Source organism: Rhodotorula paludigena, assembly GCF_050403205.1.
Source record: "Rhodotorula paludigena JCM10292 DNA, Rt_paludigena_JCM10292v1_ctg11, whole genome shotgun sequence".
Lineage (NCBI taxonomy): Eukaryota > Fungi > Basidiomycota > Microbotryomycetes > Sporidiobolales > Sporidiobolaceae > Rhodotorula > Rhodotorula paludigena.
In genome coordinates this window covers 345,900-369,207 of record NW_027481447.1, presented here as the reverse complement: position 1 = coordinate 369,207, position 23,308 = coordinate 345,900, and the positions used below count along the sequence as shown (strand labels likewise).

Below are 23,308 nucleotides of genomic sequence, written 5' to 3'. Positions count from 1 at the left end.
AGTGTCTGTAGGATTGCGGTCAAAAAGCGATGCTAGGGCTACATGTCGTGAGAGGGGAGGGACGATGACATCCTGCAAATGCAGCGAGCGGCGAGTGTCGCGCGCAGCATGTCTAGTACTGGTAGTCGTAGTCGGCGACGGGCTCGGTCTGGAGGTAGATGCGGTTAATGGCGAGGTAGGGCGTGCCGCCGGCGTCGCCGATGCGAGAGTCGCCGTCGGAGTTGCGGAGAATGAGCTGGTCGCTGTCTGCGTGGGCGTAGAGGCTGAAGAGCAGAGAGAGTCAGTCATTGTCCGGCTTATGAACCAGACAAGGCCTAAGGAAGGAGGACTCGCCGGCTGAACGTGAAGGCTGCCGTGTTCTCAGGGCAGTCATTGCCCGAGCAGTCCCCGTGTGCGTCGGCGGTGTACTGGAACTTGTTACCCAGGGCGATGTCAAAGTAGCCGCTGCACACTGAGGAGTCAGCATTGCGGGACAAGAACGAGGAACTGCAGAGCGGACGAACCGGTCGGCCTTCTTGCCCATGATGATCGTGAGGCCCGTGTAGTTGAACCCGTATGGGATGGTAATGTTCGCGTCCGGGTCGTTCGAGTAGGCGAGCGCGCCCGACCCTGTCCGAGTAGGAAGTCAGTCCCCCTCGAGCCAGCAAGAGACGAAAGGCGAACGCACAGCTGTTCGAGTACGAGTCGTGGGTCCACTTGCCGTTGTAAGTGATGCGGGAGTCGTTTGCGAAGAGCTCGACCGTGGGGTACGGGTCCGGAATTCTCTGGCGCTCAACCTGAGAGGCGATGTCAGCGGGGGCAAACGCGGAACGACGACGACTCAGCGTACCAGGCTCGCCGGTGCGGGTGCCGCAGTAGCGACGGATGAGAGAGCGACCAGGGCAGTAGCGGCAGATGCAAGCGAGAACATCATGATGGAGGCGTCGGGGAGCGGTGGAGCGTGAGAGAGAAAGAGAGAGGAGAAGCAGTTCTCCGAACACATTCGGGTCAATGAGCGCAAGCGACGGAGATTCCGACCGAGCCTGTGGATCCTGCTGTCGGACCCGTGCTGCCGGTACCGGTCCCTTCGTGTCGCCACTCTCGGTGTCAAGAATAGTCACGCTTGACGTCGCCCACGCTCGGGGACTCCGTCGTGGCGGTGCTCCTCGCCGGAAGCAGTGGAAGTGAACGCGGCTTACCCACGGCGTGCCGAAGTCGTCCATCTGCACAGGCGGATCTCGAGCAGCGGGCGCTATGTTCGAGTCTTTGAGGAGGGAGGCAGCGAGACGAGAGCATCAAGATCGACAAGGACGCATGAGACCGAGCGACGGAGTCGCTCAGTCTGAAACGTCTGTATCTACAGCTAAGCGCTTCACGCCGCGTTGACATGAGGAGTGAGGAGGAGAGGGCGACTTTCGCGACGACTTGGCGACGACGGAGGACGACGGACGACGAGCTGAACCAGGTCCCTCACTGTGCACTGCTACCAGCTTGCCGTTGACAGCAAAGATTTCCATGTTTCGCTGGCCCGGAGAGTTTGCGGTTCCACCAAGTCAGCGTTGCACCAGAATCAACTACGTCCCCTGCAACCCGCGAAAGGAATACCAAGAAGCGCTGCAGGTTTCTCACGTCTCTCTGCTCTACGATCAGCAAGACGAGGCGTCGCAGAGCCCATCTGGACGCGCGAGCGGAGCGAACGGAAGGAGCAGAGCTGCAGGGTCCGTCAGACACGCGAACTGCTCTGGCGCGGGACCCTGCAGGGGACAGGCGGAGCCGCAGGGAGACAGCGCTCAGAAAGCGAGAGAGAGGGATGAGCCGACTGGAGAAGCCGCCGAAGCTGAGGGTGAAAGAAGCGAGCGATGATGAGCGTGTCCAGCGCAAACGACGACGGAAAGGAAAGGACAGCTCACGCGGTGTGCCGAAAGAACAAGGCGATTTGCAACGAAGGAAGGGGACGGAACAACAGGACGGAATGACACACACCAGAACGAGGACTTCGGGCTCGACTCAGCGACGGATGTACTGCTTGCGGCTCCGCTGCGGGCCGTACCCCTTCTCTCCGGGGATCGCGCGGTGTCCTGCGTCCTCGGCGTTGGCGCGCTCGTACGAGACGGTGCCGGTCTTTTGCGGGCGCTTGGCCTCGAGCTGCTGCGCCTTGCGCGAGCCGATGGCGACGGACTGGACGCCTGACGTCGCCTTCTTGATCGTGACGGGGCGCGTGCCGACGTACTTGCCTGTGTGTGGCTTCGTCAATGGCGGGATCGGGCACCGCGGGCACGAGGAGCGCACCGTTCATGTCCTTCCACGCCTTGAGGAAGTCCTCCGGGTCGCTGTACGAAACAAAGCCAAAGCCCTTGCCCTTGTTGGTGTACTTGTCGCGAATGACCTTGCTCTTGACGAACGAGGGGTAGCGCTCAGAGAAGGCAGCCTTGAAGGCGTCGTCGCTGATGGCCGGATCAAGGTCACCGATGAAGAGGCGGAAGTGGTCTGCGGCGTCGGCAAGCGTCAGTGCTACGGGCGACGACATCGACGACGGCGAGAGCACGCACTCGGGTCCCACTCGAGTAGGCTCTGGTCCTCCCAGACTTCGCCTCCGCCCTTACGCAGGACGGTCGTGCGAGCCTTGCCCTTGTTGCCGACCTGCGCAATCGCCTTCTTCGAGTTGGCTGCTTCGGGCGTGTCTGCACGTTGTACCAGAGAGTCAGTGCGTGCTACCAGGCGGCGTAGAAGGCAGTGAGCGGGACGGACAGATGGATGACTGCTGTGCGAAGTTGGGGTCGTATGCCCCCGCAGCCGGGTAAGCGGGACCTGCGGACGGCCCAGCGGCGGGGTACCCTGCTCCTGGTGCGCCTGCGTATGCGCCGTAGTAGGCTGCGGCCTGAGGAGCGCCCGGGTAGGCGGGTCCGGCGGTGGCAGCGGACGAGGGTGCGGCACCCGAGTAGTGCGAGTAGCCCTTCTGGGGCTGAGCGTAGGGGTTGTTGCTGGCCATTCCTAGCAGATCTGGCGGGGCCTTACGCGGTCAGAGCGAGAGCGCGAGAGAGGTCGCCGTCCAGGAAGCGATTGGCCGAGGCGGGGGCGCGGGTTGGGCTCGTCGTCTGGCAGCCGCTCTTTCCCTGCGCTGCGAGTGCCACGATGAGCTCGACCATCCCCAAGCAGTGCGTCGCTCCCTCCCACCCACGCACGCGCGCGGACGAGAGCCGTCTCTCCGCTCTCCTCCTCGACCCTCGTCGCGGCTGCACCAAGCCGCTCTCGACACCCAGCTGACGCGCCGATCCCACGCGCAGAGACCTTCCGCCCGCAGGAGGCTTCCAGCCCCTCCGCTACAAGCGCAACCTTCCCACCAAGGGCCCCGGCGGCGCCGTCATCTTCGGTGCTTGCCTCGCCGTCTGCACCTTTGGCTTCTGGCGCGTCGGGCAGGGAAACCTCGAGAAGCGGTCAGTCGCGTACTCTTCGCTTGTTGGACCGGATCCAGCTGGGGCCGCGCTCAAGTTGGCGCACCTCGCCTCCTCTCGACCTAGTCTCCTGGCATGGACAGACTCTGGAGGGCGCTCAGCAGAGCTTCCCGCGCAGCTCCAGCGGAGCTCTACAGTCAAATTTGTAGTCTTGGACATCGCTGACCCTTCCTTTCGCACCTCAGTGAGCTGCAGCGCGAGAAGGCATGGTCGCGCATCCACCTCGTCCCGGCACTCATGGCTGAGAACGACCGCGACGTGTACCGGAGGGAGCAGGCCGCGCTGGCGCGTGAGAAGGAGATCATGAAGGATGTCAAGGACTGGGAGGTGCGTCCGACCGCTCCTCTATCGTGCCCAGGTCGAGGCTGACCCGTGCCCTCTCACACAGGCGGGCGCAAAGGCATACCACACCAAGCGCTATGTACCGGCCACGATTGCGGTCATCTGATCCCTGCAACTTGTTTCGGGTTTTCTGTGTCTCACTCGCCGTGTAGAGAGGCGGAACCGTCTTTCATTGCGCCGCCGCCGCTTCCTCGCGGTGCACTCTAACCACCTTGCCCAGCAGCGGCTCCATCACACAGGTTCGCGCGAGTGTGTCGTCGTGCCCCGCGTCCTCGACGACGTGCCACTCGCGCGGCTCGACGAGCGCGAGCTGGTCGACGAGCAGCGCGCGGAGGTACTCGTGCCCCTGCTTCGGCACGAGCCCGTCGTCGTCCGGCACCCACACGCTCATCTCGACCCTCGCCTCCGCTCCGCCCGCGTCCCACCTCCGCTTGAGCGCCGCGAACCCGCGCTCAAACAGCTTGCTCTCGTCGCGGTCGTCGCCGTCCTCGCCCCAGCCCCACCGCGCGCCCTCGCCCTGCCGCAGGCACACCATCGCCTCGAGCCCCATCGCGTCGAGCCCCTCGTCGAGCGCGACCTTCATCCCGGCGTTGAACAAACCCGGGGGGACGTACTCGCCGCCAAAGAGGCGGCGGTGCGGCGCGCGCTGCGCGTTGACGCGCCGGAACCGCGCGAGCTGCTTTGGCGGCGGGAGCTGCTCCGGATCTGGCTCATCGGCGGGTGGTGCGGTTGCGGCGGGAGGACTGGCGGTCGCCGCCGTGCCGAGGCTGACGAACCCGCTGCTGCTGCTCCACGCCGCGGCGCCGGACGACAGGTCCCTGACGACGCCGGCGCTCCACCCTGCCGAGCGCGAGAGTGGGTCGAGCACGCGCTGCGCCGCGCCCGCGATCGCGCCGAGGCGGCTCGTCAGGAGCGGGGGCACCCACCGCGCGGCGCTGAGGAGCGCCGAGCCCGAGAGCCACGGCGGGACGTACGGCGACGAGAGCGTCCAGGAGCGGACGTGCAGGTGCGGCGGGAGGTGCAGCAGCGTGTAGAGCGTGTAGAGGAGCCCGTTCGAGTGCGACAGGATCGAGAAGGACGTGAGGCCCTCTTGTGCGAGGACGGCGACGAGCGAGTCGAGCGAGGTCGACTGGCGGTGCGCGAGCGGGCACGGTGTCGACTTGCCCGCCGAGGGGCGGTCGAGCGTGAGGAGCCGCACGCCGTGCGCCGCGAAGAGACCGTCCATGAGCATCGCGGCAAGGCGGTGGGCGCCCATCCCGTTGATCCAGACCAGCGTCGGCGCCGCTGGGTCCGTCGAGCCTGCCACCGCGTACGTCACCGTGTGTTGCTCCCTCGCCCCTGCCGCCGCAACAGTCGAAGCATCTTCGAGGGCGAAGTAGGACGGGGTGAACTGCATCGAGCGGTGGAAGCGCTCTTCTCGCAGAAAGCCCTTCGGATCACGGTAGGCGGGCGGTAGCATCTCGTCGGTTTCTCGTGCCTCGTCGGGCATCGTCCCGGATCGGTGTGAGCGGGTTGACGAGGTGGTGTTTGTGGGGCCGCACCGCAGGTCGAGGAGTGCGAGGGCGCGTCGCGTGAATGAGAGCGGCTTGTGTTGTGCAACCTAGTCGCTGTGCAGCACTGCAGCTGGTCACAGAGCGCGAAGGAGGAGCGAAAGCGCACAGGATGGCGCAGAAGAGAAGAGGACAGGTTCGTGAGCGCAGATCGGACGACGGTCACTCCCTTCTGAAGAACGAGGCTTGTTGCGTATGCCTCGGGCTCTCGACAGCTTTCTACGAAGGGCGAGAGAGGCCTGCCGGTGGCCTTGTCAGGCGGACTTGCAAGACTGCGCTGCTTGACAGACGCTCTCAAAGTTGCAGCCATTCAAGCGAGTCTGCGCGACGACGGAACCGCTGTTGCCGCGCCATCTACGCGACTCCCACGACAATACCCTTCGCTCCCTCCCACACAACGCTCAGACGAATGTGCGCTGCACGTTCTCCGTCTGCCACACCGAGTTGGTCGCGAACGCCTTCGGTGCGATCGGCTCCGTCTGTGGCGGCGGAAGTCGCGGCGGTAAGGACGTAGGCGAAATAGTCACGTGCGAGGAGGTAAGGGATGCGGGCGAGATGGGCGTCAAGAGCAAGCGGTTCGTCGTCGAGATTTGGCGCAGGGTGAACAAGGCGGTCGGCAAGGGGCGGGCGTCGAAGCGGCGGTGTAAGAGACAGGAGTGCAGGCTCGTAAGTGGCTGTCTCGACAGGCGCGCGAAGCGAGGAGTGGCAGAAACGCACCGACTGTCCTCGCAGCGTGCCCGTCAACCGCCGGTCCCGCTCCATCATGCGCTCCTCCCAGGTGTCCAGCGTGTGGCGAGTAGGCTGTGCATGGAAACGGGTCAATGTGCTGCACGCCCCGCCGAAGCCGTGGCAGCGGTGTGAAGCAAGAGACTGTCCGCACCTTGCCCTCGTTGGTGATCCTCCGCGCAGCCGAGAAGCCCGTGCCGGTGACGGCGAACATGACGGTGAGGAGACCGAAAGGGATGAGAGCCTCGAAGGGAACGGGCATGTTGGCAGAGCGGTGAGGGAGGGGAAGCTGTGTCGCCGAGCGATGAAGTCGGGAGAGGTCAGCACGACCCTTGTAGACCCGCGGCCGCCTCGCGGAGCAGGCATTTGTGCTTGCAGTGCCATGCTGGGTGTCCCACGGCGCACGCGCGCGATCCGCACGCGCCCGCGCCCCCGTTCTCCGGGCGAGGATAGCTGGGGAGACGACCGCGCTCTCCGTCCGGAGCGGTACCAGCGCGCGCGGTGACTGCGCACACAGGCCTGACAAACGAACTCACGGGTAGCAGGGAAGCGCCTGGTGCGGAGGGGCGAGAGGCGAGGGCAGAGGAGCTCGCGGCCCACTCAGCGCGCGGCGAGGACCAGGTTGGCCTCGACCCGCTCCCTCGCTCCGCTGGGAGCCCGTTCTTGCGGGCGCTGTGACTCTGCAGACTGCTCAAATGGCTTCCTGCTGCTTCAGCGCCGCTTCTCCCGCTCCGGTCTCCCTCTTCGCCCGCTCTGTCGGTCGCGGACAGGAGAGCCGTCTTCCGTGGACTTGCCGTGACCGTCCGCTTGCTTGGCCCAGCGCTAGACTCTGTTCATCTCCTGCTGCTGCTCACAGTTTTCGCCGCTCTGCGCCCTGCTGTTGCGCGCGCGACGAATCGAGCCTCCCGCTCGCACTTGCCGACGATTCTGCGCCAGCACCCGGCGTCCGCTGCGTCGTTCGCCTCACCATGGTGTATATCGTCCCGCTGGACAAGGCCGTGTACTGCGCCAATCCTGACGCGGTCGAGGCCTGCGTCAAGATCTGCGCGGCGGCGGACCAGGTCAGCATCGGTGTCCGGATCGGGTCGTACATCCAGGCCTTCTCGTACTTCATCCTCGTCCTCGTCGCGCCTGATGAGGGTGGCGTGCGTCGCTCTCCGATCCCGAGTCTCGGGCATGTGCTGATCCAGAGCGCCCTCAGGCTGAAGCCGTTTGGCTCGGGCTGTCCATCTCGCTCTCGTTCCTCTTCGCGTGCTACGCGCAGCTGTTCATCGTGAGGCATGATCCCATGTTATGCTGCTCCGGGCTGCAGGCTGACGCTGATGTTGCAGGGCCACGTCACGCTGCACCACACGGTCATCATCACTCTCCTCTCGCACCTGCCGTACATCTCGACCCTTGCCGGCATGAACACCCTCACGACCTGTGCGTCAGGCGAGCAGGCAGATTCAGCCATTCCACAGAGCTGACACTCTGCCTGCAGACGAGGTGCTTGGCAAGGCAGGCTTGCGGTTCCTGCAAACTGGTGCGTCCCATCTCACGCTTCTGTCTCACTGCCATAGCTCACACTCTCGCTCTGCACAGGCATGCTTCTCAAGAGCGTCTTGACTGTCATCCTCTGGGCCATGTGCCTCTACGCCTACTACGTCGGCCAGCTGCCCAAGTGGCTGTACATGTCGTTCCGCCAGGCCAACTGCTTCAAGAAGACCGGCCTCGTGGTCTGGCTCTTCCCCGTCCGACCTGATGACGGCCACACAACGGGCGACGCCGTCCTCGTCGTAACCTACGTGCGCATTCTCTGCCGATCCCGCCTGCTCCGGCGCGAGTCTGACCCACCTCGAACCGGGCAGTCCATCTTCTGGTTCCTCGTCCTCTGCGTCGGCTCCTACTGGACGCTCGTCGCGCCCCACGTCCTCGTCAAGTCGGGCGGGCAGCTGCGCGACCCGCGCAAGAAGAAAGTCAAGGGGTTCCCCGAGCAGATGCGCGCCGAGCTCGAGCGCCTCGCGGAAAAGACGCACAGCGACGTCGATGCCAACGCGGTCAGGAGGAAGTACATCGCGCAGCACCCGGATGCGTACCGGACGGATCCGTCGACTCGGTCGCGCGAAGAAGTGCGCCGGCTCTTCTCCTTTCGCGCGTCCCGTTAACCCGCCCGAGAGACTGAGGCATGAACCCCCGTCGCGCAGATGGGCCTCGCGCTGATGACGGTCCGCTCGCTCGGCAAGTCCTCGTCCGCCGACCCGTCTTCGGTCCCGCTCCCGCTCTCGCGCCCAGCCTCGGCCTCCTCTCTCCCGTCGTACCGCTCGCGCGGCCCCGCGCCCGCATCGTCCTTGTCCGACTCGGAGGACGCGGATGTCGCACCGACGCCGCGGCCGTACTCGCCGCCACCGGCAAGCGAGGGCTTGACGCTCCTGAGCCCGTGGAGCAAGGGACAGAGGGGGTCGAACGAGGAGGCGGCGACGCGGTGGACGCAGCGGCAGCTCAAGAGCCGGCACCACTTTGTCATCGTGCGCTCTGTCCTCCCTTGCCCCAGCCGCAGAGCGCCGGCTGACTCGCCTCGTCTCAACCCGACGCACGCAGTGGCCGCTCGTCGCCGTCCTGCTCGTGTTTGTAATCGCAACGACCGAGCTGCAGATGGTGGTCAACGACGTGTACGACGGCGAGCTCGTGCTCGATTTCCCGGGCGCCATCACGCTCGCGACGGCCCTCCCGACGCTGTGGGCCGTCGCCAAGAGCGTCAAGCGGATCCGCGAGGGGAGGCGGCCCGCGCCGGCGCAGAGGAGGGACAGGTCGTTCCTCGAGGTGCGCTCTGCGGTGCTCGGGCTCTGAGCGAGCCGGACGAGAAGAAGGGACTGACGATGGCTTGTGCGCGACCGAGCAGATGGCGTCGAAGCATGAGGAGGCCGAGCGGCGCAGGCGCTATTCGCGCGCGGCGACTCGACGCCGGCAGGCTTACTCGGACTGGAGCTCGTCGGAAGACGAGCATGACACCGAGGCGGCGCTCGGGAGGGGAGGGTACTTTTCGCAGCAGAGCGCCGGGTCGGGAACGGGGACAAGGGGAAGGAGCGGCAGCGTGGGCAGGCGGAGGTGAGAGCCGGGGCAGAGCGGGCGCAAAAAGAGGCGCGCAAACGAGTAGCAACGATGCGCTGTGCACAATGGACCTTCTCTCGTCTTTCGCCGAGCTGTCGGCGCCAGATGCGAGATGCCAGGACAAGCGCATGTAGCGGACAAGCGACTGAAAGAGGGGTATGCTGTACATTGCGCGCTGCGAGGTAGGAGTGGAGGTAGAGAAAGGGAGAGAAGAGGGGCGCTCATGCGAGAGGCGAGATGAGGCTGTCGAGGCGAGTGGAACGAGGTCAGCTGCAGCTCGGCGAGGGAGCGAGAGCCAGGTGAGGGCGAACGCACCGCATGATGGGCGGGCGGGGGTTGCTGGACCTCCACGCGACGACGAGGATGGTGGGGATCCAGCCGTAGTGGACGATGGTCTGCCAGGCGTGACCAAAAGGTGAGCGATGAAGACCAAGGGGCGACAGCGCCGGGCACGGGTAGACGAGCCCGGCAGACTGAGTGTCGTGCAGTGCACTGGTGACTGACCTTTGCGACCTCGATGGCCTTGGAGATGCGCTCCTGCGTGGGATGACGAGGGTGAGCGGGTGCGGCGATGAGGAGGGGGGAAGGGGAGGCGAGAGCGAGGGGAGAGAGCGGGCGATGCGGACCTTGTTGTCCTCGCTGAGTCCGACGAATCCAAACATGCTCGCTGGTGGTCTCTGCGGGGCTCTGGCTGCTCGCGGGCGGAGGGCGACGAGGCTGCGACTTTGGACTTGGTCTCGCCGTGCTTCTTGCGCCGCCGACCCTCTCCCGCTCTCTCGCGCATCGCACGCTGCCACGACTGGACCAGGAGGCACAGCAGCACCCTCGAACCGGCTAGTGACCCCGTGCCACCTCAGTCAGCGCTTGCCCCGTCGCCGCAATGTTCGCCGCTCGCTCGGCTGCTCGCATCGCCTCCCGCGCCGTTGCGGCGCCCCTCCCGGCCCAGCGCAGCGCGGGACCTCTCCGCTTCCTCCGCTCCACCGCCGACAACTCCCCGCCACCGTCCCAGCCAGCGCCCACCCCTGAGCCCGCGCACCCTGCACCCTCCTCCGCCGCCGACCCTCCCCCTCGCGCGACCCAGACCGGCGCAACCCCTTCGGCCGAGTCGGTCCCGCCCCTCTCGTCCCAGCCTCCTGCCGCCGACGCCCCCTCGCCCGCCGACCCCGCCCCGTCCGCCGCTTCGTCGTCTGCCTCCCAGGTCCCGCCCGTCAACGCCCTCTCGGAGCGCCAGAACTCGCTCGCAGAGGCCTTCCTCGACCTCCACCCGGACGTCGCACCGCGCTCCGAAGACGAGCGCCGCGGGGGCAGCCAGTTCCCGGGCGACAAGACGGGCGCAAAGGCGCGCGGCGCCGGAAAGTCGTCGATCGAGAAGAAGCGCGCGCTCCTCGTCCGCGCCGCCGCCGGTGCGACTGTCGCCGGTCTCGCATGGGCCGTGTACGACTTGGGCAAGGACTGGGAGAGCGAGGAGGAGCAGAAGAAGATGTTTGCGCGCAGCGACGACAAGCAGGCGATCGACGAGGCGCAGGAGGGCGGCTGGATGGGCTGGTGGGGACGCGTCAAGATCCGTGTGGCCGACCACATGGACGTGCGTCGACGCCTCTGCTCTCAATGCGAGGGCCCGTATCCTGATCTTCGGATGCTCCTCCACAGTACCTGAACAAGCCCGCATGGGACCCGCTCCTTCCGCCGCCCCTTCCCGAGCCTCACTACCGCCCCTACACCCTCGTCATTGACCTCGAGGACATGCTGACGCACGACAAGTGGGACGTGCGTCTGGCTCTGACTGGCTCACGCTGTCGATGATCGACTGACCTGGTCGCGTGACTCGCAGCTCGAGCACGGCTGGCGGACAGCCAAGCGCCCTGGTGCCGACTACTTCCTCGCCTACATGTCGCAGTTCTACGAGATCGTCCTCTTCACCACCCTCCCCTCCTACGTGCGTCCCGCTCGTTCGGCTCTGCAAGCTTTCCCTTACTCACGCTGCTCCCAACTGGGCACGCAGCTCGCCATCCCGCTCGTCGAGCAGATCGACCCGTACGGCGCGTACGTCCCGTGGAAGCTGTTCAAGGAGGCGACGCGGTACAAGAACAACACGCACATCAAGGACCTGTCGTACCTGAACCGCCCGCTCGAGCGCACCGTCATCCTCGACACGGACGCGACGCGCTTCCAGCTCCAGCCCGACAACGGCATCGCGCTCCAGCCGTGGCACGGCTCAAAGGGCGACGCCGTCGCCAACGAGCTCGTCGCCATGATCCCGTTCCTCGAGGCGCTCGCGATCAAGGGCGTCAAGGACGTGCGGCCCGTCATCAAGCACTACGAGGGCAAGCACATCCCGACGGCCTACATGGAGGCCGAGGCGCGCGCCAAGCGCGAGATGCTCGAAAAGTGGGAGCAGGCGCAGAAGGACAACAGCGTAAAGGGGTGGATCGGCAGCCTCTTTGGCGGCCTCACCAAGGTGCGTCGACACTTTCTGCCTCTCCCATCGGACTTTGCAGCGGTGCTGACGGATTTGCGCATGGGCAGGGTACGATCCGCGACGCGCCGCCCGAGACGGACGTCGAGAAGGTGCGCAAGACGGCGCAGAAGCTGTACCTCGACGAGCAAAAGTACTGGCGCGACAACGCCGAGACGATCAACCAGCAGATCGAGGAGGACAAGCAGCGCCAGCTGCGCGAGATGAGCACCAGCCTCGCGGGCATGATGGGCCTCAAGCCGCCTTCGCCTGCACCGCCGGCGCCTGCGCAGTGATCGACGCGTTTCCCTTCGCTCTGTTCTCCCACTCGAACTCCCGCAACTCTCTCTTGCGTACATATTCCTCTAGGGCCTCTATTACGAGATTCCGTCGCGACGCACAGCCGTCGATTGTACCCCTCTCTCCTCTCCTCGCAACTCTCCTCTTACTGCAATGTCCCGTCGTCTTCGCCGCGCGCTGCCTGTCGCGTGACTGTTCCGGGTGGTATGCATGGACACCCGGGTGGCTTGTCTGGCGGATTCAGAGCTGCAGACGGTTGCGAGACGGTCAGCGAGCGATTTCGAGGTTCGCTCTGTGCCAGTTGCCGACCGACAGGGCACCAGGGTCAGATCTGGCCTTATTTCTTTCGCCACGTCCAGCACAGCCCGCCCCTTTTCCCTCCGCACAGACCAGCGAGACGCACAACGCGAGCGAGGGGTTTCGACGTCTGGTCAGGCGCAGGAACGAGGAGCGGGCCAAAGCGCCGGGGGTCTGATATCCATTCTGCTATGAGCTCATCACGCTCGGTGCCCTGTCTGTCGGTCGGCGGCTCAGCACGGCGGAAGGAGCTTGCCTCGTGGGTTCTCGTCGCTCGTTCGAGCTGATGAAGATGCTGGCGCGGGTGGCTCAGCCGGCGAGGAGGGTCGCGCCGCGCCTGTAGTGCTTGACGGCGACGAGGTGCATGAGGCTCGTCACGCCGACCCACTGCAGGAACTTGAAGAAGGCCGCGCGCGAGTACTCGCGGTCCTCGAGCGGCGAGCGGAACGAGGCAAACTGCGCGGCGAGCGAGGGCGGGGTGAGCGGCAGGAGACGGGGAGCAGGGCGGGACGAGCGCACAATGTTGCGCAGGTTCGGCAAGGCCATGCTCGGCAGCGTGGCCAAGTTGTCGGGCGAGAGGCAACCCCTTGCTCCGGCAAAGGGCGGCAGACCCTCGCTCCCTCGTCTTCCTGCTACCGCCTCGTTCTTGCTCTGACCGTGCCATTGCTGTTACGCTCATGACCGTCGACCAGCGCATCGTCGTCCTCGGGTCCGGCGGTGCGTCCTTGCCCTCTCTCCCTCTCTCCCCCACCTTTCCGGCCTTATCGCGATCAGCACCTCACCCTTCTCGCACTCTGGCAGTCGTCGGACTCTCGGCTGCCCTCGCACTCGCTCAGAAGGGCTACCGCGTCCATGTCCTCGCCCGCGACCTGCCAGAAGACACCTACTCGCAAGGGTTCTCAAGCCCGTGGGCCGTGTGTCTCCCTCCGTGGGCCTGTAACGCACGCCTGAACGCGCGAGCTGACTCAACAAGCTGCCAGGGCGCGAACTGGACGCCGTTCATGTCGCGAGAAGAGGGTCCACGCCAAGCAGAGTGGGAGGAAATCACCTTGTGCGTCTTTCGTTGTGCGAGACTGCAGCTCGCGAGAAACGTGGGCTCGTGAGTCGTCGGCTGACGTTCTCCAACCGTGAACCTGCAGCAAGAAGTGGCAACAGCTGGTCCCGTCAGGGCTCGCCATGGTGCTCAAGGACACTCGTCGGTTCGCTCAGACGGAGCAAGGCCTGCTAGGACACTGGTACAAGCACGTGACGCCCAATGTGTGTCAACTGTCTGTCTGTCTCGGGATCTAGGAGGGTGGATCGGCAGACTCAGCCAATCCCAGCCGGATATGGTGTACTGACACTCGCTCCCTCCGAACAGTACCGCCCGCTTCCCGCGTCCGAATGCCCGCCCGGCGCCGTCGGCGTCACTTACGACACCCTCTCGGTCCACGCACCACAGTACTGCATGTACCTCGCTCGTGAAGCGCAAAAGCTCGGCGTCACGTTCGAGCGCAAGTCGGTCCTGTCGATCGACGAGGCGTTCGAGGCGGGCGCGGCGCTCGTGGTCAACGCTACGGGAATCGGTGCGTATCTAATGGGCTGCCACCTTCCCTTCGTGGCTTGGCTGAAGAAGTGGGGCTCACCCGCCGGATTCTTGTCGCGCAGGTGCAAAGTCGATTGCTGGCGTCGAAGACCCGGACGTGGAGCCGGTACGGGGGCAGACGGTGCTGGTCAAGTCAAACTGCAAGCGCTGTACAATGGACTCGTCCGGTATGTTGGTTCCCGCTCCTCTCTCGAATCAACCCGAGCGAGTCGAGCTGCGCTGAATCTGGGTTTCGCTTGTATCACCGCAGACTACACGACGCCGGCCTACATCATTCCGCGCCCCGGTGGCGAGGTGATCTGCGGCGGGACCTACATGGTGCGCTCCCCTCCGCAAGCGCCGCAGCTTGTCCCGCTCGTCCTCACCCTCTCCTCCTTGCCTGCAGACCGGCAACTGGGACCTCTCGCCCTCGCCCTCGACCGCGACCCGCATCCTCGAGCAGTGCCTACGCCTCGACCCGTCCATCTCGTCCGACGGCACCCTCGCCGGCATCCAAGTCGTGCGGCACAACGTCGGCCTGCGCCCCGGCCGCAAAAACGGCGCGCGCCTCGAGGCGGAGAAGATTTCCCTGCCGCTCGTGCGCGGGCACGGCGACAAGACGCAGCTCGCGCTCGGGCTGGGCGAGAGCGGGGCGGGGAAGGGGGAGCCGCGCGAGGTGACGGTCGTGCATGCGTATGGGTTCCTCGGCGCGGGGTACCAGCAGAGCTGGGGCGCGGCGCTCGAGGTGCTCGAGCTTGTTGAACGGGAGGTTGGTGCGCCAAAGGGGTGGGCGTCCAAGGCTAAGCTGTAGAGGACGAATTGCCCGGACGATGCAACGGCGACGACCTTCGCAAAATGGACTTGTCTTCGAGGCAGGTTGCACCTCACTCTGTGCTGCCATACTGCGGCGGTCGGTCTCCTGCAGCGACACACTCGTACGGTACTTTCGCTCTTCCCGGCGGAATCCAGCGCGAGTGCAAGTTGAGTGTGAGAAGAGGGGCGAAGGTCAAAAGAGCGAAAACTGCGTAACACACTCCGGAACTTCGGCGACGCATGGGTGGGCCTGTAGTAGGTATCGCAAGTCGGTACAGTCATTCGAAAGGTCGCTTCGAGGTGGCGATGACGAGAGGTTTCACCGCCGCCTTCTCGCTGTTCGCGAGGAGTCGCCGAAGTCGCTTTCCTTTGCCTCCCGCGCGACGCTTGGCTCTTTGCTTCTGGTCATCCCACTCACAGCACTTGTCTGAGCTCTACTGTCACTTCTACAATGGTCAAAGTGCGCTCCTCCGCTATCGAGCATCTTCATCTCCGACCGACACTGACATCAGTCCCGCACCCTCGCCACCTCGTCCCGACCGCACAGCAAAACGCCGACACGAACGACCAGCAGTCGCACTACCGCGCAACCGTCACCGGCGGCGCCAAGGGTGGCTTGATCGGTCTCGCGGGCGCCGGTGCGGCCGCCGTTGCAATGCAGCGTGCAGGTGTCCCGGCCTTCACGCGCCTCACGCTCCCGCTCAAGGCGTTTGCCGTCACGTACGTAGCTGCTGCTCCCCTCTGCCGAGCCGACGCAACTCGAGCTGACATTGCCCTCCCTCCCGTCCCGATCGTGCTATCCACTTTCTGCTCCACTCCTCGCGCAACTGCAGCTCGGTCGGTACCGCCGCCTTTATCATTTCTGCCGACAAGTCGGCGCGCGAGTTCGAGCTGTCCAAGTACGCCGTCGGCGCCGGGACGGACCTCGAGCGCGCGGCGCACGAGCAGCAGCGCCTCGAGCAGGAGGCCGGGATCGCGCCTGGGCAGCATGCGCCGGGCCAGGGCAAGCCGGTCGGGACGCGAGAGGCGATCGTCGAGTGGGCGAAGGAGAACCGGTGGACTGCCGTCGGCGTGACGTGCGTCTAGCTCCCGGTCGCATTCCGCCGGCTCTCTCTGATTTCAGAGACGCTGACTTCTTCCTGTTCTTGTCTTGACGCACAGCTGGCTCGCGAGTATGGCCGGTTCCGGCGCCTACATCGCCGCGACGCCTCTCACCTTTGCGCAAAAGCTCGTTCAGGCGCGCATGGTCGCGCAGGGCGTCACCGTCGCGGCCCTGATTGCGTCGGCGGGCCTGACGCAGATCCCGAACGCGGCGGGCAAGTCGGACGACGACATCAAGCGCGAGGAGCGCGAGCGCGGGATGTATGCGTGGAAGAAGGACGCGCACCCGCACCACTCGAAGAGCGACGCAAAGACCGAGGCATAGATATACCTCTTTCTCCTGACATTCCTCAGATCGAGGTCCTTTTCGCATCACTAGACTCTTCTTGCTGTCAATTGACCTTCCGTACCTGTGTCAAAAACACCCCGATTCACATCTTCGGGCGTTGTACTCCCTCTCCTGAGCAGTACCCTCGCAATTCAACCATCCTGTCCGAGCAGCTGCTGTCTCTCGGGTAATCTGGAGTGTCTATTCACATGGCACCGATCTGCGCCGGATCTACGACCTACCTGCACCTACAGCCGCGCCTTCTGCCCGGCCCCGACTTCGCGCACCGTGTTGATGAGCGTGCCTGCAGCGGGGTAGAGATTCAGCTCGACGTCCATTTGCACGCGTCTGTCTCAGGCAGCGCGCCCGGCCACATGCACGAGAAGGGAAAGCCACGAGACGCACCGCACCCCTCGACAAAGCACCTGACCTCGTCTCCGTCCTTGACAAACGGGCTCTGGTCGGTCTCGTCGGTCGGGTTTACGCGCCCGAGCGCGATCGGCGAGCCCGTGAGGAGGAGCGAGCCCGCCTGGAGCGTCGTGCCGTGCGACAGGCGCGCGATCAATTCGGGCTGGCGTTTCTCCCGAGTCAGCGCACTGACGAGGAGGGGCAGGAGGTGAGAGGGAGGGAAGGGGACAAACGATGGTGAGCACGAGACTGCGCGTCGAGCCGCGCTGCGTCTCGCGCCCGTTGAGGTGCGTCGTGATGCGCAGGTCGTGCGGGTCCTTGCCGAGCGCGCGGGGCGAGACGAGGCACGGGCCGATCGGGCACCAGGCTGTGGGTCGAGGGGGCATGTCGGTCATGGGATGTAGGATCGCGCAGAGCAGGAATGGGACGCACTGTCGAAGCACTTTCCGACGCCCCACTGCACGCCCTTGTTGCACAGGTCGCGCGAGGTCACGTCGTTCACGACGCAGTATCTGTGTCCGAGTGACGTTAGCACGATCAGGGAAAGTAGGCATCTCACGAAGAGACTGCCATCGAGGTCGAGACGCACGCTCCGACATAGTCCATCGCATCCTCCTCGCGCACGTCCTTTGCGTCCTTGCCGAGGACGACGCACAGCTCGACCTCGACGTCGCACTTTTGGCCGGCAGCCAAGGGCGGCACGACAATGTCATCGCCCGGTCCGGCGAGTGCGGCCTGGGGCTTGAGGAAGACGACGGCGACGGGGGGCTTGTCGCCGCGGGGCTGCGACTCGGCGGTGTACTGTGCGCCGAGGCCGCGGATGGCGGTGACGTGGTGGGGCGCGAGGGGCGAGAGGAGGCGGCGCACGGTGAGCACTCGGGACGAGGTGGGGGCCGCGAAGGGGTTGGTGTCGGGCGGGACGACGCGCGCGGTGAGGCGGTCGCCGCGGGCGTAGGCGAGGCCGAGGTCGCCGTGCTGCTCGGGCTCTCCGTAGTAGATCTGGGCGCGCGATGGTGAGTTCAGCTCGGCAGCGGAAGCGGGCCGCCGGACGAGTGAGGTGAGCGAGCGAGAGACGGACCTGGCCGTCTTCGTGAGCGACAAAGCGGATCAAGCGGTCCCAGGCAGGCATGGCAGCAGCAAGCAAGAGACTAGCGTAGACTCGGAGACGAGCACAGAAGCAAGCACCTTCGCGCGGAAGCACTGCGTCGGCGGCCGTCGTGGGGGCGCACAGCCAGCGTCGCCTCCACCGAGGGCGGCCCGCTCGAGCGCCTGTCCGCCGCGCCGCAGCCCCACGAGGAGCAGCAGCAGCGCCAAAGCACCCACAGAGACGCCCGGCCACATGGGAGCACCCGCCGTGCCCGACCTCGCCGCGCTCGCCGCCCCGCCCTCGCTCGCCGACGCACGCGCACAGGCGAGTGCCGCGCTCGCACGCCAGCTGCCCGCGCGGATCCAGCCCGCCCAGCTCGGAGATACCCTGAGAGCCCTCCTCGAGCAGCAGCAGCGCGCCGCAGCCCAACTCGCGGGCGACGTCGAGCACGCGCAGCGCAAGCGAGACTCGCTCGTCCACGACGCAGCGACGCGCATCGCAGACGTCCACGAGCGCACACGCAGGCTCAAGCAGCGCCACGCCACCACCGACCAGGGGCTCGGGGAGGCCCGCAGCCAGCTCGTGTCGGGCCTCGACGCCCGCCGCGACGACGACAGCGACGACGTTGACGGCCTATCGCTCCGCGAACGCCTCGTCGCCCTCGCTCAGCGCAAGGCAGAGCTCGACGCCGCCAAGAAGTGGTTCGGCGCAGTCGCACGCGCAGAGGAACTCAGGTGCGCGGCGTCATGCTGAGGGTCCCTCGAACCTGCTCACCTTCCGCTCCGTCACGCAGCTTCACCGTCTTGCGCTCTCTCGACCAGAACTCGCTCCCGCAGGCCTTCCGCGCCTATGTCGGGCTCGTAGAGTACATCAAGCTCGTGTACGGCGAGGCAGACGCGGCGAAAGAGGCCGCGCAGGGCGGCGCGATCGGCCTCGTCGCCCTCACCTCGCACCTCGTCGGCATGGCCAACTCGGTCTGGTCCTCGCTCGTCCGCGTCCTATCCAGGTGCGCGCCCTCCTACTTGACATCAAGCTGTGGACGTCGCCTGACTATGTCTCGTCGCGCAGCCGCCTCCTCTCGAAGCTCGAGGCGCTCGGCTGGCCGCAACCGTTCGAAGAGGCGCTCGACCCGTACGAGGACTCGCGCGTCGCAGACTTCCAAACTGCCTTTGCCGACCTCCTCACCCTCGAGCACCTGTGCGTCTCGTGCCGCTTCTCCGCGCCCTGCGCGAGAGCAAGACCTGACGAGTGCTTTGCTGCGCAGGCAAGCGAACAACCCGATTCCAGGGCCGTCCAAGGGCGCGGTCACGGCATCCAAAAAGCCCAAGCCGCTCCTCGCGCTCGCGCCGCTCGTGCACCCGCTCTTGCTCCGGTTCAAGTGGCAGTTCGAGGGCGACCGCGGGACGAACCGCATCGACAAGGTGAGCGGGACTCAACAATCAACTGCTCCGGGCACTGTTGCGCAGACTGAGCTGATACCTGGTCGGGTGCTTGTTGCACAGCCCGAGTACCCTCTCTCGCACGTCCTTAACCTTCTCACCGCGCATGAACGCTTCCTCGGCGAGGACATCCAGTACCTCCTCGACATGAACGGCTTCGAGCACATCGACGCAGTCGTGCGTGGCTTGCTGCCCTCAACTATCCCACCGCTACTGACAAGTCTCGCTTGCAGAACGAGTTCACGTCGCTCCTCCTTCCCCCCCTCGCGTCTCGCCTGCGGCACCACCTCCCGCAGCTCCTCTCGATGCCGCCCGTCCTCGCACACACGGTCTACCAAGTCGTCGAGTTCGACCAGCAGCTCCGCTCGCGCGGGTTCCGCCCGCGCGTGTGGCCGACCGTGCGCAGGGAGGGCGACGAGCTCGAGCTCGAGGACGAGGACGACGAGTGGGAGGGGCTGAGCGAGACGATCCTAGGGAGGCAGGAGTGGTTCGAGCGGTGGCTCGAGGGCGAGCGCGAGTGTGCGTCCCCCCCCTTTCTCGCCCCTTTGCGGCGCAACCGTCTACTGACGGCCGCGTGTTGGCAGTCTTTGACCAGCGCTACTTTGACGCGATCGGCGCGAGCGACGCGTGGCACATCCTCTCGGAAGACGACTACGACGCGGGCGAGAACGGCAGCGAGACGAGGCCGACCAAATCGGCGCTGCGCGTCAAGGAGCTTGCAGAGCAGCTCGCCGGTGCGTACTCGCCGCTCGTCGCCAGGAGCCTTCGCAGAACGGGCAGCTGACGTGACAGGTATTCGATGGCGCACAGAGCGCTACCGCCCGCTTCCGCTGCGACACACGCTCCCGTTCCTCCTCTCGCTGCACCTCCCGCTCCTCCAATCGTACGCCGGCCGCATCACGTCCTCGCTCGACGCGTTCGAGTCGCTCTCGTTCGGCATCCTCCCCGGCGCGCTGGGCCAGACGACCGCGGCGACGGCGGGCGTCGGCGGGCTCGTCAGGCTGGTCAGGGCGGGCGTGAGCGCGAGGTGGATGAGCGAGAGGTGCGAAGAGTGGGGCGAGGACGCCGTGAGTCTCTGCGTCTACTGCTCTTCGGGACCAGCTGGATTGACGCGACACACATGTACCAGTTCTTCCTCACGCTGTACGAATACCTCGCCTCGTCCGCGTCGACGCCGGGCAAGCTTGACTTGACCTTGCAAGACGCGGCCGACGACGTGCTCGACAACAGCGAGGGGACCATCTTCGAACGCGAAAAGACGGCGTTTGAGAACCTCGCCGAGCGCAGCGAGGACCTCATTGTGCGCCATGCCGTGCGCGAGGTCGTCGGCGAGCTCAAGGCCTACTTTGCAAAGTGCGTCTAGCTCCGCATGCAGTCGCATGACAGTTGCTGACCGCGCGGGTGAATGCAGGCGCTGGGACGCTTCGCCGCCGCAGGACGACGAAGCGAACGACCTCTCGCTCAGCCCGGAGCTGATCTCGCCGCTCTCGCTCCTCTCGTCGCTCCTCTCGACTCTCGTGCAGTCCTTCCCGCCCGCGACCCGCACAACCCTCTACCGCCGCATCGCGACGGTCCTCTCGCAGGCGCTGTACGACCGGCTCTACGTCTCGCACGGCTGGACCGAGTCGACCGCGGCGCAGCTCGCGTACGACCTCGAGCACGGCTTCCTCGTCGCCGCGCGCGAGGCGGGCCTGCCCTCGCGCGGACTCCAGCGCGGGTGGGACGTCGCGCGCGGCGCGTGCGTCGTCCTCGGCCTGCCGGCGCAGAAGAGCCAGCAGGGCGGGTACCACCCTGCGGGCGAGTGGACCTTTTCGCGCGTCATGCAGGTCGCGTTCGACGACGACGCCGCCGAGGCGAAGAAGGGGGCAGAGGAGGACGACGAGGACGAGGGGACGCCGTTTGCGCGCATGATGGACGACTTGGGCGTCGGCGAGGCGCTCACGAGGAGCGAGGTGCAGAGCTTGCTTCGCAGGCGGCCCGAGTGCTGGCGGTAGACAGACGTGTGTAGGCGCGGCGGGATGGGCAACGCGAGCGTTCGCATGCGCGTCCTGCGTCTGTGACCCTGCTGAACAGCTTGCTTCGCTTCATCCGTTTGGCTCACGGCGAAGGAGAGACAGGCAGAGTAGGTGATTCTAGGCTGTTTACAGTTCACCTTGGTCGGCGCAGGGCGCAAAAGCGGAAGAAGCCTGAATAGGAAAAGGGAGTAAGGGGAGAAAGTGGACTAGAGGAGGGGGCGGTAGTGCCTTTTCGCGGACCCCGTCGAGCCCGCAAGGAGCTCGGCGAGAGATACAAGAAAAGCCGGAGACATAGCGGGATGCGACAGGATGAGGAGGCGGCGGAATAGGAGACACTGCTACAGGCGTGAGAGCGGTACTGCTGATCAGGAACGAAGGGTCGGCGAAATGAAAGGCGCCCAGCCGAAGCCGGTCAACGCGTCGGCCGTAGGCAGGCGAGTCGTCGCGGCGAGGAACAGGCGGCGTAATGAGACATGTCCGTGGGGGAAAAGGGGTGCGAAGGAACGAGGGCAGAAGGAAATGCTCAGGCCCAAGCTCGCGCTTAGAGGCCGTAGCAGTAGTAGCCGGTGCGGTCCTGGGTGCGACGGAGGGTCGAGCCGAAGGGGCAGGCTGTGCGAGCATGCGAGATGCGTCAGCATCGCCGCTGTATCGAGTTGCACGAGTGAACAAAAGCAACGCACTGAGGCGGCAGATACCGGAGCGGCAAGCACGGTCGCCAATGCCGTTGTACGAGGCCGGGCAGGCGCTGCCGACGGCACCGCAGTTGTCCGGGTCGGTGCGGGTGTTGACGCAAGTGCCAGCCGCGGTCGGCACGAAGCCGTTGCTCGAGTCGCAGACAAGCGTGCAGACGTTGCCGCCCGAGCAGAGGTAGACGCCGTTGGCGGTGGTCGGGCACGTGTTGGGGCCGCAGGTCGGGGCGGTGGCAATGCACTCAGCGCCCTGGAGAACGTAGCCAGACTGGCAGCCAACTGTAGACGAGGATGAAGAAAGCGTCAGCAATTGGCCAGACGACAGGCACGACAAGCGGAAGAGACGGACCAGAGCAGAGACGAGTGCGGGTGTTGCAGACGGCGCGGCCGTTGGCGGGGAGGTCCGAGGGCGAAGTGACGGCATTGAAGCAGACACGGTCTGTAGGCGAGCCAGTCAGCAATGAGAGCAGTACGAGCGAGATAGGCAATGTCACGGACCAGTGCCGCAGCGGTAACGGCGGAGAGCGCGGGCGAAGACGGCGCGACGCTGCAGGTCGCGGCGAGTGACACCCTGCTCGGCGTGCATCGACTCGATGTGGCGCTTGAGGAGCGCGGCGCCCTCCTCGACCGACGCAGTGGTGCGCTTCGCCTTCTCGGCGGCCGCGATCTTGGCCTTCTTCACGCGGATCGAAGCCTCCTTGCGAGACTCGAGCGAGCGCTTCTCAACAGCTGCCTCGTTCGAGTAGAAAGCAGGCTCGGCACGGCGGACGAGCGAGTCGTCGGCTGCGATAACGAGACGGAAGGGGTTGAGAAGGTCAGCTCGTTGTTGCGCAGAAGCCAAGGCAGGACACCAGGCGTACCGGCGAGGGGGGTGGCCGCAACGGGCGAGAAGGCGAGGGCCGCGAGGGCGATAGCAGCGAGGCAGGACTTGATCGACGGCATGGTGAGCGGAAAGGAGGAGGATGGGTCGACGGCTGGACGGGTCGAGCGGGTCGAGGTCAAGGAGATGGGCAGGCGAGGGGATCAAGTCCTGCGCGTCGGAGTCGGCTCGTGGACGGGAGTGAGAAGGGAGAGCGTGGGAGCTGAGGAGCGGAAAAGAGCCGCGAGCGGGACTGCAAAGGCAGGTTTGGGACCGTCGCCAGGGGGTGCTCGATCAGGGAAGCTTCTCAGCTGCACGATCGCGCCAAAAGGGCCACGGAGTTTCCCAGCGATAACACGAACGGCACCTTCCTAGGCCAGAGCAGCCCCTCGGCCCCGTTGTCCTCGTGCGGAAGGAGGTCTCCCTCCGCAGGCGGCCGACGTCCGATCATGGCGAACGTGCCGTTTTGTAGCTCCACAACTCTCGTTCTCAGCAGAGCAATGCGCATCCGCCCATCGCGCCAGCCATCTCTTGCACAGACTTGCAGTCGGCCTCAACGCCATTGCACCTCTTTAGCCCCTACATTCGCGCGGGACTGCAGCCTAAAGCCGATCGAATGTCGCACACAAATGAGGCGAATGTCTGACAGCGATTAGCACGCGCGCAGAACTCGAAGACGATCTTCTCCGTCCAGCTCGGACGAGCGGCGCAAATGCGCGAGCGATGTGACGGCGCGATACGGACGTCCGCGAGGCATGCTGAGACGGGCAAGAAGGCTAGCAGGTAGTCCCCGTTGCGAGCCGCCCAGCGCGGC

The 23,308-nt window shown here is 65.7% G+C and overlaps 12 protein-coding genes across 12 annotated transcripts; 6 read left to right on the top strand and 6 right to left on the bottom strand.

Moving 5' to 3' along the window:
* Positions 1–112: 112 nt before the first annotated feature.
* On the bottom strand, positions 113–913 carry JCM10292_002373 (uncharacterized protein; the record flags this gene model as incomplete). The annotated part of the gene is made up of 5 exons (XM_076647879.1): positions 113–263; positions 343–444; positions 504–609; positions 668–776; positions 830–913. The coding sequence occupies 5 exons, from the start codon at positions 911–913 to the stop codon at positions 113–115; spliced, it is 552 nt and encodes a 183-aa protein (XP_076506701.1).
* Positions 914–1,986: 1,073 nt separating this feature from the next.
* JCM10292_002372 (uncharacterized protein) lies at positions 1,987–2,968 on the bottom strand (the record flags this gene model as incomplete). The annotated part of the gene is made up of 4 exons (XM_076647878.1): positions 1,987–2,213; positions 2,269–2,466; positions 2,529–2,660; positions 2,728–2,968. The coding sequence occupies 4 exons, from the start codon at positions 2,966–2,968 to the stop codon at positions 1,987–1,989; spliced, it is 798 nt and encodes a 265-aa protein (XP_076506700.1).
* A 143-nt stretch (positions 2,969–3,111) lies between these two features.
* On the top strand, positions 3,112–3,879 carry JCM10292_002371 (uncharacterized protein; the record flags this gene model as incomplete). Its single annotated transcript, XM_076647877.1, has 4 exons — positions 3,112–3,134; positions 3,264–3,413; positions 3,617–3,758; positions 3,820–3,879. The coding sequence occupies 4 exons, from the start codon at positions 3,112–3,114 to the stop codon at positions 3,877–3,879; spliced, it is 375 nt and encodes a 124-aa protein (XP_076506699.1).
* A 63-nt stretch (positions 3,880–3,942) lies between these two features.
* JCM10292_002370 (alpha/beta fold hydrolase) lies at positions 3,943–5,262 on the bottom strand (the record flags this gene model as incomplete). The annotated part of the gene is made up of 1 exon (XM_076647876.1): positions 3,943–5,262. The coding sequence occupies one exon, from the start codon at positions 5,260–5,262 to the stop codon at positions 3,943–3,945; it is 1,320 nt and encodes a 439-aa protein (XP_076506698.1).
* Positions 5,263–5,724: 462 nt separating this feature from the next.
* Positions 5,725–6,311, bottom strand: JCM10292_002369 (NADH dehydrogenase [ubiquinone] 1 alpha subcomplex subunit 1; the record flags this gene model as incomplete). The annotated part of the gene is made up of 3 exons (XM_076647875.1): positions 5,725–5,802; positions 6,041–6,124; positions 6,204–6,311. 3 exons carry the CDS (start codon positions 6,309–6,311, stop codon positions 5,725–5,727), a joined length of 270 nt encoding a protein of 89 aa, XP_076506697.1.
* A 706-nt stretch (positions 6,312–7,017) lies between these two features.
* Positions 7,018–9,140, top strand: JCM10292_002368 (uncharacterized protein; the record flags this gene model as incomplete). The annotated part of the gene is made up of 9 exons (XM_076647874.1): positions 7,018–7,194; positions 7,251–7,322; positions 7,381–7,474; positions 7,533–7,574; positions 7,634–7,836; positions 7,900–8,160; positions 8,236–8,556; positions 8,630–8,851; positions 8,931–9,140. The coding sequence occupies 9 exons, from the start codon at positions 7,018–7,020 to the stop codon at positions 9,138–9,140; spliced, it is 1,602 nt and encodes a 533-aa protein (XP_076506696.1).
* Positions 9,141–10,019: 879 nt separating this feature from the next.
* TIM50 (protein translocase subunit TIM50) lies at positions 10,020–11,890 on the top strand (the record flags this gene model as incomplete). Its single annotated transcript, XM_076647873.1, has 5 exons — positions 10,020–10,724; positions 10,790–10,906; positions 10,971–11,075; positions 11,142–11,597; positions 11,666–11,890. The coding sequence occupies 5 exons, from the start codon at positions 10,020–10,022 to the stop codon at positions 11,888–11,890; spliced, it is 1,608 nt and encodes a 535-aa protein (XP_076506695.1).
* Positions 11,891–12,868: 978 nt separating this feature from the next.
* On the top strand, positions 12,869–14,566 carry JCM10292_002366 (FAD-dependent oxidoreductase; the record flags this gene model as incomplete). Its single annotated transcript, XM_076647872.1, has 8 exons — positions 12,869–12,908; positions 12,993–13,105; positions 13,172–13,242; positions 13,331–13,448; positions 13,552–13,756; positions 13,839–13,943; positions 14,027–14,094; positions 14,162–14,566. 8 exons carry the CDS (start codon positions 12,869–12,871, stop codon positions 14,564–14,566), a joined length of 1,125 nt encoding a protein of 374 aa, XP_076506694.1.
* Positions 14,567–15,019: 453 nt separating this feature from the next.
* On the top strand, positions 15,020–15,994 carry RCF2 (Rcf2p; the record flags this gene model as incomplete). The annotated part of the gene is made up of 3 exons (XM_076647871.1): positions 15,020–15,288; positions 15,402–15,644; positions 15,730–15,994. 3 exons carry the CDS (start codon positions 15,020–15,022, stop codon positions 15,992–15,994), a joined length of 777 nt encoding a protein of 258 aa, XP_076506693.1.
* A 251-nt stretch (positions 15,995–16,245) lies between these two features.
* JCM10292_002364 (fumarylacetoacetate hydrolase family protein) lies at positions 16,246–17,534 on the bottom strand (the record flags this gene model as incomplete). Its single annotated transcript, XM_076647870.1, has 6 exons — positions 16,246–16,301; positions 16,403–16,568; positions 16,639–16,772; positions 16,838–16,917; positions 16,995–17,404; positions 17,484–17,534. The coding sequence occupies 6 exons, from the start codon at positions 17,532–17,534 to the stop codon at positions 16,246–16,248; spliced, it is 897 nt and encodes a 298-aa protein (XP_076506692.1).
* Positions 17,535–17,744: 210 nt separating this feature from the next.
* Positions 17,745–20,925, top strand: JCM10292_002363 (uncharacterized protein; the record flags this gene model as incomplete). The annotated part of the gene is made up of 10 exons (XM_076647869.1): positions 17,745–18,226; positions 18,286–18,498; positions 18,561–18,689; positions 18,757–18,913; positions 18,995–19,108; positions 19,165–19,450; positions 19,516–19,665; positions 19,742–19,998; positions 20,061–20,284; positions 20,343–20,925. 10 exons carry the CDS (start codon positions 17,745–17,747, stop codon positions 20,923–20,925), a joined length of 2,595 nt encoding a protein of 864 aa, XP_076506691.1.
* Positions 20,926–21,487: 562 nt separating this feature from the next.
* Positions 21,488–22,577, bottom strand: JCM10292_002362 (uncharacterized protein; the record flags this gene model as incomplete). Its single annotated transcript, XM_076647868.1, has 5 exons — positions 21,488–21,555; positions 21,627–21,914; positions 21,985–22,074; positions 22,134–22,418; positions 22,496–22,577. 5 exons carry the CDS (start codon positions 22,575–22,577, stop codon positions 21,488–21,490), a joined length of 813 nt encoding a protein of 270 aa, XP_076506690.1.
* Between the last annotated feature and the right edge of the window lie 731 nt (positions 22,578–23,308).